The sequence below is a fragment of the Amblyomma americanum genome, chromosome 1, assembly GCF_052857255.1.
Source record: "Amblyomma americanum isolate KBUSLIRL-KWMA chromosome 1, ASM5285725v1, whole genome shotgun sequence".
In the NCBI taxonomy this organism is placed as follows: Eukaryota; Metazoa; Arthropoda; class Arachnida; order Ixodida; family Ixodidae; genus Amblyomma; species Amblyomma americanum.
This window is the reverse complement of record NC_135497.1, coordinates 138,070,745-138,088,121: the sequence shown is the minus strand read 5'-3', so window position 1 is coordinate 138,088,121 and position 17,377 is coordinate 138,070,745. Positions and strand designations below refer to the sequence as shown.

Genomic DNA, 17,377 nt, shown 5'->3' with positions numbered 1-17,377 from the left:
CTGACTGCGAGAAAATATGACCCCCCCCCCAAAAAAAAAAAAAAATAATGGTCCCATCGCATATTCAACTGATTGTCGTCACTTTATGCTTTAATGCATCAATGAAAGAGCAGGAACTTTCCTGGTCAATTCTCAATTTCCATTATATCAACTTTAAAGTGCTGTGGTTTCGAAACGTGTTATGTCCAGTAAATTATCGTGAAAGCTCACCAACATACACAGCTTTTAACCTCAGAACACACACTCATGTGCAGACATTTGCCTCGTAAAAACTTTCCCTCGGATTAGAGGACAGGCGCACAAAGATTCTGTATATCTTCGTACCTGTACAGATTCCTAATCGGCCCGTGCGCGCACTTTGGTTAATTGCAGTGGCCAACAATACATAACGCGACAATGAAGGGTGAATCGATGCTTGGAAGGAAGACCAAAATATCTTGCTGGCATAGGTCAGTTTTTGCTGAGTGAAGAATTATACGCGTTTAGCACAAACGAAGTCATCCTTACAGCAGCGTCTGCTACCTTTCTGTGAACTTTAAGTTAAGGAGGCAAAATCGTGTTACTTTGATTGCCGCATTTTCAAAAATTTATTCCGCAGACTGCCAAATTGTTAGAAGAGAGAAAAAAAAAAGAAACACAACGCGTCATTTTAAGCCGGAAACATTATCTCAAATATAGCGAATCGCTGTACACACTTCTAAATACGCTTGTTAGCATTTCTCGCTATATATCTTAATTTTGGTGTTATGCAGTAAATGAAGCATTCAAAAATTTCGAGAGCCCTTGCGTCTGCAACGCATTTATTAAAAATGGCCATACATATTTTTAAAACGAAAGGTTAGTAATAAAACATAGAAGCGCTAGGGTAAATGTGCTGCCTAGTTCATGATTCACGACAAAAGTACTACATCGCAACGCTGAAACAACTGGCATTTAGAAATAGACGGCAGTGCTGTTAACTCGCTGTAGAAAAGCGGATTTCACATTTTCTTTTGAGTTGTTCAGCAAGTTTGCGGAGTGGCAGAGCGGTAGAATACTACTGTGAAAATAGATCTTGAGAAAACGGGTGCATAAAATAAAAGAAATTAAGTTCGCCGTTGTAAGCTTTATTATTTTGGCTGCTACCACACAACAGCGGACACCTTTGCAATTCGTAGCAAAGATCGATTGATGAAATAATAACGAGAGACTTCTTGCTTTTGGGATAAAGTGTTATTGAAGGTGAACTCAGTAGTACTACGCCAATTAGTCCTTCCTAATGACAGATGATCCCAAGTTCTTTGTTCTACAAGTACACAAGAAACATTCATGCAGCCTTCACCTCAAGAAGTCGCAGTGGGAATTTACGCGGCAGATACTGACATGCCCGTAACCCCTGACATTATCTAAGTCGTTGCTTCAGAGAAGTAATTCTGAATGGAGCGGGTCATTCGCTTCATTATTGTATTACTACTAGTAATGAGCACGGCACTGAGTTTTACGCAGGCATCAATTAGGACTTCAAACAACCACACAGCACCTGAAGAGTTTTCGGAAACGCTATGAAAGCCTCTAAAAAAATTTTTTTGAAAACTCAAGAAGCCTGATATGTACGGTCGGCTGTAATTCAGCTCTAATAGACATAGAAGAGCATTAAAAACCTCCCAGCAGTGGTTTTCGCAGGCGGTCTCCATAAGGTCCGCTCAGCAGCCTTGTAGCCTTGCGTAAACCGGCCCTAAAGCGGCACTTCCCTACACTCGACCCCGCTGTTACATCGTGCGAATTTTGCCTGCGCTAGCTCTCGATGTTCCTCTGCAAAAGAGAGAAAATGGGCGAAGGCGAAAAGCTAAGTGCGCGCCGCTTTGAGTTTGAACCCAACGCCGTTAGCTTGATCGCTTCATTAGTCGCTCGCTTCCGCATTAGCCTCCCGTTTCGGCAGTGCCAAACTGGGCCAGTCCAGCAGGAGAGCCATAATGGCAGGTTTATTATCATTAACACGGCATCCTGGCGAGCACCATGGGAACCATTACGCGTACCGGGGCCCCGTGAGGGCAGCGGACAGAGCAGAACTCGAAATTCGAGCCATCAGCCGGAAGCGAGAGCCAGGAGATCCCACCCTCATATGACTTAATTAGAAGGTCCCGGAGAGCCCCTTGCCTCTCCTGCGGGGATTTCTTTCGCGGGCTCACAGGTGCCGAGCGAGGGCCCCTCTCACGCACCTCGCGCACCTTCGCTGGCCTGCGGATCAGCCCCTAGTCTGCGTCTGCTCGGCGCTAAGTAACACGCGTTAGTTAGCGACAGATAAGTAATAATACTCTCCTGGCTTCTTTCCTCTCCCAGCCCAGCTGGTGCCTCTCGGTGGGCACAGTTCGTATTCTTGCTATATGGACGTCCAAGAGCGCTTAAGGCGTGTTCCGATTGTTCTATGCCCGTTAGGCGTACAGGCGCTTTTGAAGTACAGATACGGTCTCTGTTATCTTCATGGTAGGTACCCTGTCAGTGCGGCTTAACGATTGGAAAAAGAAAGGGACAAAACGAGGAGAAGGCGTGAATTTATCTTCCTTCACTGCGAACAACTTTCGAGATGCACACGTAATGGCCTGCGTTGGTTTGAATCGGTGTTCTGACGATCAAACTTCCAGATGCCTCTGAAGTCTTCACGTGAGGGCCATGGTATAGTTTTTGTTCGCATGCGTATAACATTGAGGGGTTGACGCGGGGCAATGTCTCTAGTAGACCAGAAGAGTTAAGGAAAAAGAAAAGGCAACTGTAAAGTGTATCATGGATAGACATTCATGTCGGCAACGAGTGCGCCCATCTTCTGTTCCTTTTCTTGAAATGATGTTTTTCTATTTAAAATAAGTGTAACTGGATTACACCCCCAAGAAAGCGCGCAGACATAGCCCGTATTACGCGATGTGGGTGGGCTACATGATAATGTAGGACATATTCCTATGAATGATCTTGCATCGATGGACAGCATTGTTGTAGTTTTGGCAAAACTGATGCGCGCATATAGTAAACTAGTTTCCGAGCATCTCAGGTTCTTACCTGTGCATTCATTTTCTTTTTTTTTTTCATGCTACACTTACAGACTTGTGGTTTAAATTCGAGAAACCTATTCGCTAGTCTCCATGCGTAAGATCGGTTCATGGCTGTTCGGCACCTCAGCTGCTCGTTTCTGATCTTGGTTGGCCAGCTCACAAGCGCCTGTCGATAGCGCACCTACCTTTCGTATGAGGATGTTCGAATAGCGGTGATATACCAGCCCCGCAACAGAAAATGCGGATGGGTGTACTATGCATGAGATGAGTCGAGACTAGGTCATGTCCAGCAGTTCAACAACTCTACTGACATAGTTTCTTTAAGAAATGCTAAAGATAGCGCATCAGGGCAGCAGAGAGCGCAGACAAACTGTGCTTAGTTTGTCTTGCTCTGTGTTGTCCTGCTGCGCTAAACCGATTATGCGAACACACGCCAGCCAGCCCATCAACAAGCCTTGCAGAAAGAAATATACACGCAGCATGCAATAAACATGTAATTCATGTAATAAAAATGGATCACGCTCACATGTACTACATAAACTCATATACACGTTGAGGCTGGCGCTGCGTAGATCAAGATCGAGATATCTTCCTCAGGTACGCGCAGGAAGGCACACTGATTGCGCAGCTGTTTGTATCCAATGAAAAGGCGCCACATGTGCAGCGTATCTGCGCAATTTACGTCAGGGACTAAGGAATGACATTCTTTACGGCACAAACCATGAAATCGAGCAGAGACGCTGTCGAGAAGAGCTGTGCGTTATTTTCATCTATTTGAAGCTGTCCAGAGCACCTCGTGAGCTGGCTCGTGCGCGCCACTTCCTCCAAACGTGTGTTTGCACTTTCCATTGTCGCAATGATCTTGACGCGACAGAGTATGAGACTCGTGGGCCAAGGATGAGCAGAAATTTCGATCCTCGGTACAAGCTCTCGGCAGATTACAACTTTGTTATTGTTTTTAGCTTAAGCGACAACCGCATTGTTGGCTTCCGTCATGTATGTCATAAGCAGCACCTCTTTTCGTTTCCTTTGTCTGCTCAATAGCTAACGAGGGCCTCGATTCTGGCAGTCTTGACGCCATAGGTAGCATAAGAGGGTTCTCGTACAGCTACATTGCTGAAAAGTGCTCGCAAGACGCCCAAATTTTCACCGAGGGCTCGTGTCCTAAAAAGTTCCTCCTGTGGTATCTATGCGCCCTTTACATGGCAAATATCGCCTTCAGCGGATGACGTCTTTCACTTCGGCAGAGTGACTTGGCATCTCATCATTATGCGTTTCTTCATCTGACTGACCCACGCTTGAAATTTAGACTTCCGGCTTCAAGCAGTGTTTTCACACAACTTTCACTGCAGCGAAACGCAGCAAACTGCGATCTCAGTCTTAGTTTAAATTTGTTACTCGGTTGGGCTTTTACCTCACTGCAAACGTCATCGTTTACTTTACACAGAAATTTCTGGTAAAAAAAAAACCTGAATCCTCAGAGTTGTTTTGCGGCGTCAGATGTAATAAACATTAAATAAAGACTCGCACAAAATTCATGCGCTTAAAAAAAATCTCGCGCATGGCATTTAAGTGCTCTGCAAATAAGTTCAGGATAGCGCATTGAGGTCAGGATAGCGCTTTGAGTCCAGAGCCGTCTGAAAACTGGAGAGCAGGACAGGAGTACACCGTCTGCTACACTCTATCCAGCAGCTGTTTACACTGTGCACTACTGCCGGGAGAATGAAATGACCTGTTAACTCCTTCATCGCTAAGGAGATTTTTAAAAAAGTCTGCGCACTTCCCCTGCGGGCAGTAGGAGTTGGCGGCTTGTTTTACTCTTTCTCCCTCTGTACCATAGCTGAGCTGTGGTCTCCTTTCAGCTGTATCTCTGGAACAATTCTTCCGTCGCTGATTTTGCTGACTGAATAACGAAATCTAGCCCCGTTTGCGCGGCCGGGAGGAAGAGACGCGTCCCAACAAACGAGCTCATTAAGTACTTCTTAGTCACTTCCTTGCGTAAGTTTGAAGAGAACCTTCTGCTGGTTGCAGCACTCTCTGCGGAAGAGTTGTAGCCATATCGTTCAGTTAAGAGATGTCTTCCTCGATGATTACTCCATTCAGCAGTTTCATTCATATCTCATGCAACTGCTTCAAAACAGTGATCAAGCGAGGACAAAAGCGCTACACAAACCAGCCAGGTCTCGGCTCACCAAAAAACTTGTACCAGGCGCCCGTGCATCTTCCCGATTTTCTGCGAAACACCAATAAAAGTACCTCAAGTTGCAGTGCCTTTTCGCTGTGAACGCGTAACATGGCTAAGTGTTGCTGCATAGACTCTTAATGGCATGAATCATGTAATAGAGTGCCAGTGTTTTCTGCTCGCGAAGGGCAAATTTTCAACGTACGCCATGAATTTGCTTAGAAATTGGATTCTTATGCGGGGCACAGCTCTTCTTTTCATCTTCTTTTCGTTCACTGAGTTTTCAAAACCAGAATACGCAGCGATATCTAAAGTACTGCCTATCCGGACTGCTGAAATTTTCAAAATGCCTGCAGTAGCATAATAAGTTTCCTCCGCGAAGTCCAACTGGATTAGGTATACCGATTTAAAAGAAGCAGCGGCCGTAAAAAGGTTTTTCTTGCTTGATGAAAAAAAAAAGGCTGTAGTCACGAGAGAACACGAACGGCTCACTACAAAAAGTAGCGCGGTTCGATTTCCCGCTCGTCCGTCTGCGATTTTGTTTTTTTTAGACTCGATGGAGGGGGCGGGGGAGCACTCTGCTCCAAAGGATGCGTGTTACTCCTTCGATATTCTGTGGCTTAGCAGGTGTTCGAAAACTCTTTAAAAAAGGAGGAAAATATAGCACAAGCCATGCGCTCGCTCCCCACCCTTATAAAAATGGTCTACAGACAGTCTATAGGCTTTTTATAGACTCCATTGTGTTGTTATAGATTTCTTTTTGTCTATTCATAGTATGTAGACTCTCTATAGAGAAAGGTCTATTATAAGTGTATGACCATAAATATATAGATTGTCTATAAACTGTCTATAAGATTTGTATTGCTTATAGACTGTTCTGTAGGGTTTGTCTTTAAAGAGTCTATAGACTTTATAGACAGAAGTCAATGGGCAGCCTATAGAATGTCTAAAGAAATTTTTGTAAGGGCAGAAAGAAATTGCAAGAGTTCCTTCACTTCGAAGCGCGTGGAGCCGTGTCCGGCACATTACGTACATTCAGTGATTTGTCTTTCGAGGGCGTTGTGAGGAAGAGGAGGTTGTTAGCTGCAGATGGCTCCGTTCTCGGGCTTAATAAGCGCACTATACGGAATTCACAACAGCGTGGTCTGTGACTTTGTGGTTTATCGCGGGAAGCCTCACGATCACAAAGTGCGAAGTGAAAAGTAAGGCAGTAAGACAACTGACGCAATATACCGCAACTGCGTTGTCTCACGAACACGACTGTAACGTTCACAGTCACCTATTTACGATGAGTACACTCCGACGGAAGTCATCGAGGGATACATTTTGCTTCGACAGATGCCAACTTTTAAGATGTGGTCGGCTTGAAGCTTTTCGCTTACTTTCATTTTAAAATCAGTTATTCATTTTGCTCATTTCTGCATGCTTAGGAGCGAACTGAGACATTAAGTAGGTAATACCATAAAACAGCTCCGTGCGTAAACGACTCTTGCTCATTTATCGAATTGTCGTGTTTATCGCGCAGTTTCCTTTCACACAACTGATTTTCATGTCTTAGCACTCTGTATGCCTTGGAGGCATGGGAGCATGTCGCCATAACGCGTGTGCTGAAAACTGACTGTCTGTACCCCGGACCTAACAACTTTAAATGCTTTTTCTTTTTTTTATTTCAGAGCTGCAAGACACCGAACTGGATGCAAGGAAGCCAGTCATGGAGCGTGCGGAGGCCAGTTGCCTCGATTTGCAGAGCCTGGCGCAACACGGAGCCAGTCATGGGTCGCTGCCAACGGCCGCCTTTTCGTCCTACTCAAGCAAGAACATCTCTGTGGCGAACAGTAGCAGCAACCACAGCGTCCACGATACCTCCTCGGACGACGGCAGCGGACCCATCTCTCCGCGGATTCAACGTTCCTCTCTGCGTCACCCCAACGCCTACCACGAGGACCGGCCATCGGGAAACTCTCTAGTCATTGTGGACCCCCTCGAAGGCTCTCGACCAAAGATCTGGTCATTGGCGCAAACCGCCACGTCAGACAGCCCTCCCGGTATGCGCCGGTCGCCGGGTCCGCCTCTCAGTGATCGCTACGGGTTTCAGCAGAGGCTAGTCAGCGAAGGCAGCGCCGGAGCTAGCGCTGCCGCGAGTGGCTACTATCGCGACCTGCACACGGATCCGAGCTTCATGTCGACGACTCAGCCCTTGCATGCGCCGCTTGGCCATCAGAGTAGCAAGCAGCCCGCTGCGTGGATCAACGGCCATTCGCCCATGGCCCCGTCGTCAGCCTCCTCAACCGGCCACACCGACGTGCTCAACCTGACACCGGAGGGGTCGCCGACTTCTTACGTCCTGGGCCGCCAGAGCATGGGCTGCATATCTCCCCAGCCACCGCAGTCGGCCTTGTCGTCAGTCGGCCGGAGGTTCGCATTAGCGGAGGAGAAAGAACCGACGGCAGTGCGCCACGAGCAGTGCTTAGTGAAGCCCGAAGGCAACGTGTACGAACCGACCGCGCACGACATGGCCGTCGGTGACGGGGCGAACTTTTGCCGCCGTCAGCATCAGGCCCAGGCCCTGATGTCACTCCAAGGGAGCTGCCTCACGGAAGCCGCCACGTCAGCAGCCCTGGCCGCTTCGCGCCTTCCTGTCCACTCATCCTACATGGCCCCTGGGGATAAGATAGAGAAGGGTAAGAAGGCGCCAAGAAATTTCTCTTCAGCACGTTTCCGCTCAGCGCAGGAAATAATTGCTCCTACTAACAAGCGAATGCCCTATAATGACCTTGATGTGGTCTCATTGGTGAGTTGCTGCATAAGGATTTAGCTGCACATGCTGTAATTATATATCCATGCGGGCACGTTGTGTGCACTGAACATTTCGGAGAATTAACAGCCGTGTGCGTGGTATGGAATCAATATTTATGCCCTTCCGCAAGCACCATCAAGCCAATAAAAATTGGGAAATATTGCATACCATAACCTCAGTTTGGCAAGTCGTCTTTCGGTCTTTGTTAATCACCATGTTGTCGCTGTCAGACCCTTTGCCTGAAGTAAGAGCTCGGTATATGATCCAGAGCGAACCATGAAAATAAGCTCTGTAGCGCAGTCGGAATTTATCCCGCGCAATGCAACCACTACGCGAACTAGTTCACATACTCCGATCTTGCGTATACATTCTTCAGTAGCTGTCTCCTATTATTATAGCCTGGCCAAACAGTTCTATTTACCTTATACAGCAGTTTGTATTTGTTTGTTTGTTTTTCGTCGCCTCTCATATTTCGTCGAAATTTTTATCGTCAATTTTACTTTAATACATCATCCACTCCTGCAAATTCCATATTTACACCAAGTTTCACCTGCCATTCACACTTGAAAATTCCACATTCACACTACCTGTCACTCGCAATTTTTACGGTCAACAGCTTATACAGTACAGTGGCACAAAAATATGAAATAGGGTTCCTTTCGAAATTAAAATGGCCAATAACTTCTGTATTTTCTATAAAAAGATTCTGCTTCGGAAAAATTGCTTCATATTAGATTGCGCAGGAGTAGCTGATAGCGCTGACATTATTCGTGCTGTCTTTTTCTAATGCAGACTCAGGCCCCTGCTGTCTCTGTTTTGTTTCTTTGTTTGAATCGTATAAATCAAGGTTCTATGTGCCTGTACGCTTCCATTTTCTTTAAAGTTTTTTCCATGTTTCTGTGAAGTTTTAAGGTTTTCTTTTATGTCGATTAGTGTGTCTGCAATTACCTCGGCGGCTTTTGTCATGTGTCTTTCCGGCGAGTTTTCTCTACTGACTGTCTGCAAAATGGGCGTGATCAAGCTTCGGCTAGAGGCTCAACATTTGCGTGTATATATTTGCATATTCATTGAAATGAATGAATGAATGAATGAATGAATGAATGAATGAATGAATGAATGAATGAATGAATGAATGAATGAATGAAAGTTTTCCGACAAAATTTCCATCGCTCTGCATGAAAAAAATCACGCGGGGGAAAAAGAGTCCCGTTCGTTACATTCTTCGGCTTTCCCTTTGTATTTTGCAGCTGAAAGAACTAGTCTTTTTTTAATATAGTCGCATTCTTGCTTCAATTCTGCTGTAAGAAGCGAGGTACCAAGTAAATTTTAAATCTCAATATACGTCGCTTACCACGCACGCTTTAAATTAGTATAACTTCTATACTGTTAACCACTTTCACCGCTATAAAACTTCTCAAGTGTATTTCCTAACGAAATGCTATTATAACCCAACCGCCAGTACACAATGCGTAGGCGACTCAAAGCTTGTTCATTAATGAACTGCACTCCTTTCGAAGTTGCCCTTCTCCCCCATGCGTTATTCGTGCGTAGCATCATGGTGGGACCGTAGCAGCCCCGCCGAGAAAAGTAGCTGCTCGAAGAGGAGCGGAAGGCTTCACTCCATTTTGCACCTGCACTCTTCTCGAACCTACGGACAGGCTGAAAGTTTGCAAAGCGTTTGGCTGCTCGGGCTAAAAGCCTGTCGGGCGAATGCCGAGTGAGGGGCGAGAGGGATCGGCCGGCGGGACACGCGCTGAAGGAGCAACGGGCGCAGAGTGATCTCCTCGGGGACCCAAACACAAACTTTGTCTCCGAGGGCAGCCTTTTTCCGGCAGCCAGTTTTCCCCGGCGCACTCAATTAAGGCGTCAAGCAGGTTACCCGGAAACCCATGCGCCGAGGGGACACCGAGGGCGGACCAACCGAGCGCGGGCGGCAAAAACACGCGCCGCCAGCGGCTTTTTCGCGAGCGCGTGGCGCGGCGCGAGAGCTTCATTTAAATATTCAGAAGGAGCCTCCTGATGGGGCTCCATTAATGGGGGCGGAGCCTGCAAATTAACGTCGGTCGACTTCCCCCCTTCTTGCCACCGCGCCGCCGCCGCTACTCCCTTCGGAGGCAGAGTCCTACTGGTGCTCCGCTATTGAAGAGCGCTGCGCTGGGGAGCGCTGCTCATAAGCGTGACTGACATCAAAGGCGGGATATGGCTTTTATGTGCCTAATGACAGCGAAGAGAAACGCTACGCCGCGCCAACCCCAAAGCATCAATTAGGGTCGCCGGCGTGCCACGTTCAAACTCTTTCAAGGGGGACACCATTACGCAAGCTGCGCCGCGAGCAAAGCCCGGGGAACCCACGAGCTGGTCACGTCACTTGGGGCGACGCCGCTCGCAAGATCGCGCCGGGCTGGGCGCGCCACATTCCAGTTTAAGCCGAGTCGGACGAATGTTTCAAGGCTGGCTTCGTAGCCGTGTTAAAAGGGCGCATCGCAACCGTCTTTCGGTGCTTGCACTATTTCCGCTCACCGCGTTTACCGCCGTCAGGTCCAGTTGTGCCTTGCTGTTTGGCAGCAGATGTAAAAGGGCACTGACAGGCCTATTTCTCTGATAGCGTTAAATTAGCAGCCAGCGAGGCAAATGGTTTCTGATAAGAAAATCCGCTCAGGCAACAGTGCCACATTGTTCCCACTGTTCGCAAGATTTAGGGCAAATATCAAGTATTTAAAAAGCAAGATACATTTATTTTAGAAGCTAGAAAAAAAGTTGATGACCGTTTGAGAGTTTTAACATCACAGGGGCGTACTAGCATGGACGTTGCAGGTGTGCGTCCCGACATGGCCTCTCGCGAAAGCGGGCCAGCAACGATAATGAGTTGTCGCTCCGGCTGTGTTGAAACTCTCTTTGTCATTCTTTCTAGTTCGTTGAGCTGAAACTCTCTAAATGTTCGGATACAGATTACGAAGTAAGTAATCCGTAGCTATGCATTCATATTGGTGGCGGCGACGTTAGTGAACGTATAGCTACGGATTATTGATCACAGTGGTGCACCTAACATTAGCAGTTAAAAGTTGTATAATTCGTTAATCAGCTTACTAATTCCGACCGTTTGCTTGTTTTCAAACGTCTGCCATTATTAACTCTACAATTCAAAATAAACCACCTTTTTACCTCGAAATTCTCAGTGCTGAATATTGCCAAAAAGTCTTCGCTGATGCACCCGGTATAGCCTGTGGTCACACACCCGGCAGCGTCGCCTTCAGTGCATCCCGAACTGAGTGAAACTAGCTAGAGAATCCCTTTACGTTAGTGCGGTCAAAAAGTTGCTCGTCGTATCACTGGAAATGTTTCAAACTTTGTCAGCAACGCTACCAAGCTGAATACTTGCGTTTTGGCCTACACGAGAAAAAAGGGCACGAAGAAAGGGTCTACAAAAATATTCTGGTAATAATCAGCAGAGAGCAGTTACTCCTTCAAAGATAAAGATCGAGAACTAAGCGTACAATACTCCGATAACCACGCATAATTCAGGGAAACGACTTTGAATTAGATTTTTATCGTGTGGATATCATGTCCGCATTTCTGGAGCCCTTTATGTTAAAAAACAAACGAAAATGCATGTTTTTGAAAAGCTTTAGCAGTACTGCTTATGAACCCACGTTTGATCCAAATGAATACTAACTACAAATGATTAACAATGTACAAGTCACCCGGCCATTAGTACATTCACGTCACGAACGCGTTATTATGTAAAAGACTCGCGACCATAACAGTCATCAGACATCCAGGGGACTTTGTATAATGGCGCGAACCTTTGTACTGCTTGTTTGTTGACGCTGAAAGCCGCCAGCACTCCGCTTTATAATTTGCTTGTGACGCGCGATGCGACCAGATCTCGATTGAACGCAGCCACGAGAAACTGGTTCCACTTTGTTACAGATTGCATAATTGCTTTGGCGCTTTATCCCGATGGTTCCTTGCCAGCTCTAGGTTGAGCGCTGTCGAGAGCGACAGGCATTTCTCTTCTACGACCTCCGAGCACGCTTTCCGCTATCGCCACCTCCGAGTCATTCAGTTATTTGCGGTTTATTTTGGAAGCCTTTTCGCTGTCTTTTTGACTGCCGGGCTGCTGTCACCACTACGTGACAATATACAACAAAAACACGAACGGTGTACCGCCTCTACACGCTTCTTGTATCATGACTATGCACTTGGTTTATGGGGGTTTAACGTCCGAAAGCGACTCAGGCTATGAGGGACGCCGTAGTGAAGGGCTCCGGAAATTTCGACCACCTGGGGTTCTTTAACGTGCACTGACATCGCACAGTACACGGGCCTCTAGAATTTCGCCTCCATCGAAATTCGACCGCCGCGGCCGGGATCGAACCCGCGTCTTTCGGGCCGGCAGCCGAGCGCCATAAGCACTCAGCCACCGCGGCGGCTGACTATTTACTTCAGTTTAATGATAAATTCTTTATAGTCTCAAGCGCATGCGGACAATGATTTCCTGGTGTTATCGGTATATCCTTTTAATGTTTAGAAGCAATAAGTTGAGTTTTGTTTTTACAGAAGGATAAGCAGCCATCTAGTCCAGTTCGCTTGCATAGCCTAAGAATTACTTGACAGCTAGGTGTTTACGGGCCTCGTATGGAGCGAAATACCGACCTGTAGTTAAAGCCAGCAAACTTTTAGCGCTTAACACGGCGTTCATTAATATATTTACGTTCATAAACTGAAAACGAGACTATCTCTGCTGAAAAAAGAGCATGCGCACATGGTCACTGTGTGAACGGGAGGTAGACAAACTGCTTGAATGCTTTTCTTGCTCATTAGTGCGTAACTAAACATAAAACATTTGCCTCTTTTTTATGTATTCTTGTGCAGTGACAGGTAAAGTTGGATCTCCGCATCTTCAAACTGCAGGCCTTGCCGCTGGGAACTCAAACCCTTGCATGTCGAACAGCACAGCGTTCAAGCCTGTTTCGAAGAGGTGAGTGCGTATATGCGTCAATAAGTTACCGCGAAATTTTAGCCATTAGCAAAGGGCTCCGCAAAAATTAGGAAGAGAGCTCGAACACAGACATGAACATAGAACTTGGTCCAGGATATAGGGATATACTTGAGAAGGAAACTTCAGCCTTCTGCGCCTCGGACGTAACTTTAGTAAAAGCGAACTAGCAGCGCATAACTTCATCAGTTATTTGGCCAATGGTTTCTGCTAAACAAGCTCTTTGTGGAAGAAACGCGGATGCTTTGAAATTTCACTGTAAAAAAAAAGGACATAGTGCCTGTGGCATAGAAAAAGGACCTCTTCTTTGAGATTGGAGCTTACTGTCTTTCTTTTCTATTTTTCTATCCCTGATATATTTCATTCATCGCCCCCCCCCCTTTTTTTTTCTGGTATGCATTAGAGCTCGTTGGTTTTAAGTGTTCTTCAACCTCTCGTGTTGTGTGCAGAAACTGCTTTGAAATTCCATGCCGTACAGGCTCCCGCAGACGTTTTCTGAAAGCAGGATTAACGAAAAAACAAACTCCTCGTTTCTCGCAGACACGGCCTCAGATTGAGGCCGTGTCTGCAGTGTGCAGGTGGCGCAGGCAAGTGCAGAACAACCCTTCAGAGGCTATTTGCTTATACTGCCAAGAAATTATGCTTTTTCGCAACTTCCATGTTCCGGCAACCTTCCGGGCATGTGTACGTTAAAAAACGTACAATATATTTGCGGTGCATCATTGAGGGTTTTCAAATTACTTAGTCTTGAGATTTCTTAACGGTTATACTGCAAGTCTAACACTCATGTTCTTCCCCATGTCACCTTCTGAGACCTCCTCTATCTCATTCATTGATTTATTCTTTATTTCCCATTCTCATGGATGGAGGAAGCCGAGATAAAGCTGCATGCAAGCAGCTTGAGGAGCACTCGACTCCCGTACAAGCAATAGCAGTGGAAGGCATACACACACTTTCTAGAGCACTTTCCCAGTGTGACAGATCATAATGGGTACATTACAATAAAAGTAAAAATGTATATAACGCAAAGATTAGAAAGGCGAGATTGCTTTAAAAAAGGAAATAATGATAATGCAGCTCAAAATGTAAACCAAGTGGTGGAACATATTGATTAAGGGTAGCATTTCATGAGCAATTTGATTTCTGAGGGAGTTAGGCTGAGAATTTCTATGCCTCTGTTGTGAAAAACTATTTAGAAGTTTGGGTAGGTGACACTGAAGGCATTTGATGACAATAATTAGTTCGGGACGTGGGAACTTTCTGCACATCTATATGACGAGTTAGTCGTGCTGGTGACTGTTCCAAGTTTGCTATTTCAGTGAATGTCGCGCAATGTCTTCAAGAACTGAAATAAAATTCTTTTAACGTTAGCCCCATGCACATAGCCAACGCGTCAGACATTCTAATTTCCCTCTGAGCTTGGTAAAGACTACTGTTAGTAGGACTACCTTGAATATCTCGCGTGACTAAATGCAATATTTTTCTGTGCAGTGATGTGAAGTCTATCTGACAAGAACAAGGTGGTACGACGAACGCCTTCTGGCTCCAAGAGGACTTCAAGACCAGCGTTCCTCAAGAGAGCTTCTAGAAGCACGTGTGCGCAGTGTAGTGCCACAGGCTTTCAGACGCTTCTGGGGCCTTCTGTGTGTGTGTGTATATGTGTGTGCACAGTGAAACGATTTGGCGCTACTCTGCAAGCGCACAAGGTGAAAACGCCTCGACTGACCTGTGCTGTGAACGCGCTCCGCTGCGGGCCGCCTCTAAAGTTTCCTGGCGCAGTGCACAAGACCTGCTTGGGCGAGACCCGCCCCAGTGTTTGTCGCCGACTCGCCGTGGAAATGTGGCAACTGTTTTTTCTTTTTGTTTTCCGGCTCCAACCGCTAGCACCATAACGGGTGCGTCCAGGTGGAGGAAAGGAATTCTCTGCGTGCTTGGAGTACAGTGCATCCCAGAGTTGTCCTACTAGCAGCGGAGAAACTCGCAACCGGTTCACGTGCGGGAAACCAAGCAAACCTGAAGATTAAGCTAGGACTGCTCTGCTCGGCGTTCTGCCCACCCACACTGGCAGCCCGCAGTGAACACTGAACGCCGATTCGAGACAAGTGTGATACGACGCCTGCTTGAATTTCTCTCGAGCCTTCGTACGCGTCATTTTATCTTGGTTCTTTGTTATTTTTTTCGCTCTTGCGACTCACAACACATCACTTAATACCGACTTAATCAGCCACCCGTGGAAACTGCAGAAAAAAGCCACGAAGAAAGAAGAGCCTTAACGCTCTTCATGTATTCGTTTCGAGCCCTGCATTTTTTGTTTCTCCAAGCGATTGCATTGCTTTAAACGCATCACGTTTAATCTGCACACGAACAATCGACAAACCACTGGCGATCACAAAAGGACGCATATATAAGAATGCTTTTTAAGTATATATAATGTTGCTTCTGGAGTTCAAAGTTGATGTCTTCTGTGTAGGTCTAGCGTTTTGTACATAATATACATACCTACCAGCCGTATTGAACGTAATACGCTTTATGTACATACATGTATTTGCGGGTGATTGCTGTAAACAAACGTGCTGTGTAATGCACCAATGCTCTCACTTTCCATGTTACTTTTTATTGTTTTAACCGGACTTTCGAAGGAAAGGGCATTAGTGAATGGTCTGCCCGCGTGTTTCCAGTAGCGCTGACTTCGACTCCGATCGCAGCTTACGGTAGCTCTCACTGTAGATGACTGCCGCTGTGTTTGCCCTTATCACGCACCACGCAGAAGCAGCTGACAAGGGCTCAACGTCAAGGCTACCTGCGCCTCTCGCACATTCAAGTGAGACAAAGGAAACCTTCGTTGGGCCAGCGTAAGCGCCATATGTTGCGGCTCAAGAGCATTAGTAATGAACACTGTAAGAAACTGAGGGGCGTTTTGACATATAGCTTTTTATTGCTGTTTTGATCTCTATGGTAGTACCTAAGAATTATCGCTGTGCATCAGATTTAGGCTGTGTTTTTTACTGCCACCTTTGTGCAATTACTTTTGTTTCGACCTTACTGAAGTACAAGACAGCACGTAGAGCATAGTCACATTGCTGAGGTATGATTTGTTGAACACTGTTTAGAGGCCTTTTTATTGTAAGAATCTTATTTTACCGCGCCTGCTGCTGGTACGCTATATTTTTCTTTCCTTCTTTTCAAAGCGCTGGAATCAAGTGAATGCGCAAATTAGTGATGCCTTTCTATCGAACGACGTACTACACGGCAAGAACCTTTAAGTGAACACGAAAGAACTATTACAGTTGCGCGTTGATTTTTTTTTTTTCAGCGACGTCAGCCACGCGTGCAGGAATTCTGTGTTGCCTGCATGCAAGTAACTTTGTGCAGCGTGACGCTCGAGGAACCTATGGCTTGTTAAATTGTTGTTTCAAGGCAAACCAAAGGTGTCCACTCATCGAAACCCGACTTCGAAACCCTGCACAGACCGTGCAAGAGTGACAGACGATGGTCATGGCATTGACTGAAACCAAAGAGAAACTACGTGGCTTTCACTTTTCCCCTTCCCCTATACCCACCCTCGCCCCGTGTCAAAACTGTCGTCTTCTCTGCGGTTTCCTAGTCACGAGAGACCCGTGTTTCCATTCTAGGCCTGCACCACCACCTGCCTCAGTGTTGGCATGACAGTTGTGGTGACACAGCGGCTGATGCTCACCTGTAGACACAGACGGTGTGACATTTGCGATAGTGAATAAACACAAAAATAAACTACTCTTAAGAGACCTCACCTGACTCTGGAGTGCATTCTCTGTATGCATGGCAAGGCAAGGAATGCATTTCCCAGCCGCAGTGTTGTGACACAAAGTAGTCGGTGTGGCCGGCTGATCATTACAAGCGACTTCTTACCAAATTGTTACTACAACTTCACCCCAACTATATGTGCCGAGCTAATGGCGGAACGGCCATTTTTAATATAGGAACTATAGGCGCAATTTGTGTTGTTTTATGATGTAGAAGAATCCGTTCTTGCAGTTCTTGTGATGACAACCCGTGTTCTTGACAAGCGCCAGCATGCGCGTTCAGCACTTACATTCGTATATCTACTGGCCAGCGACGCATGTATATTAGCTGAGGAAATTTCAACATGGCGAAAGAAACTTTGCGGTCCGGGATAGAGTTTAGTGCCCTCTCTGCATGAAATAAATCCACGCGTGCGCTCCATTCACTTAGCGTAACCCCCTTTAACGGCTGCGCGCTTCGAAAACGCGCTGTGTGCGCTGCAGTGTTGGCACCTGTGCACTGTGAGATCTTTTCACACCCATATACATATTCTTTATTTTCTTGCTTCGATGCAGTGATCATTGCGGCCTGCTACATTTCAGCACTTTACCGGC

At 46.4% G+C, this 17,377-nt stretch overlaps 1 protein-coding gene across 1 annotated transcript in view; it reads left to right on the top strand.

The window, feature by feature from the left end:
• Positions 1-16,770, top strand: part of LOC144113728 (uncharacterized) — a 108,502-nt gene extending 91,732 nt beyond the window's left edge. Inside the window, exons 6-8 of the mRNA XM_077647015.1 lie at positions 6,879-7,886; positions 12,878-12,983; positions 14,493-16,770. Coding sequence (XP_077503141.1) covers positions 6,879-7,886; positions 12,878-12,983; positions 14,493-14,511 — 1,133 coding nt within the window. The 3' untranslated portion in view covers positions 14,512-16,770. The remainder of the gene's footprint in view (positions 1-6,878; positions 7,887-12,877; positions 12,984-14,492) is intronic.
• Positions 16,771-17,377: the final 607 nt, after the last annotated feature.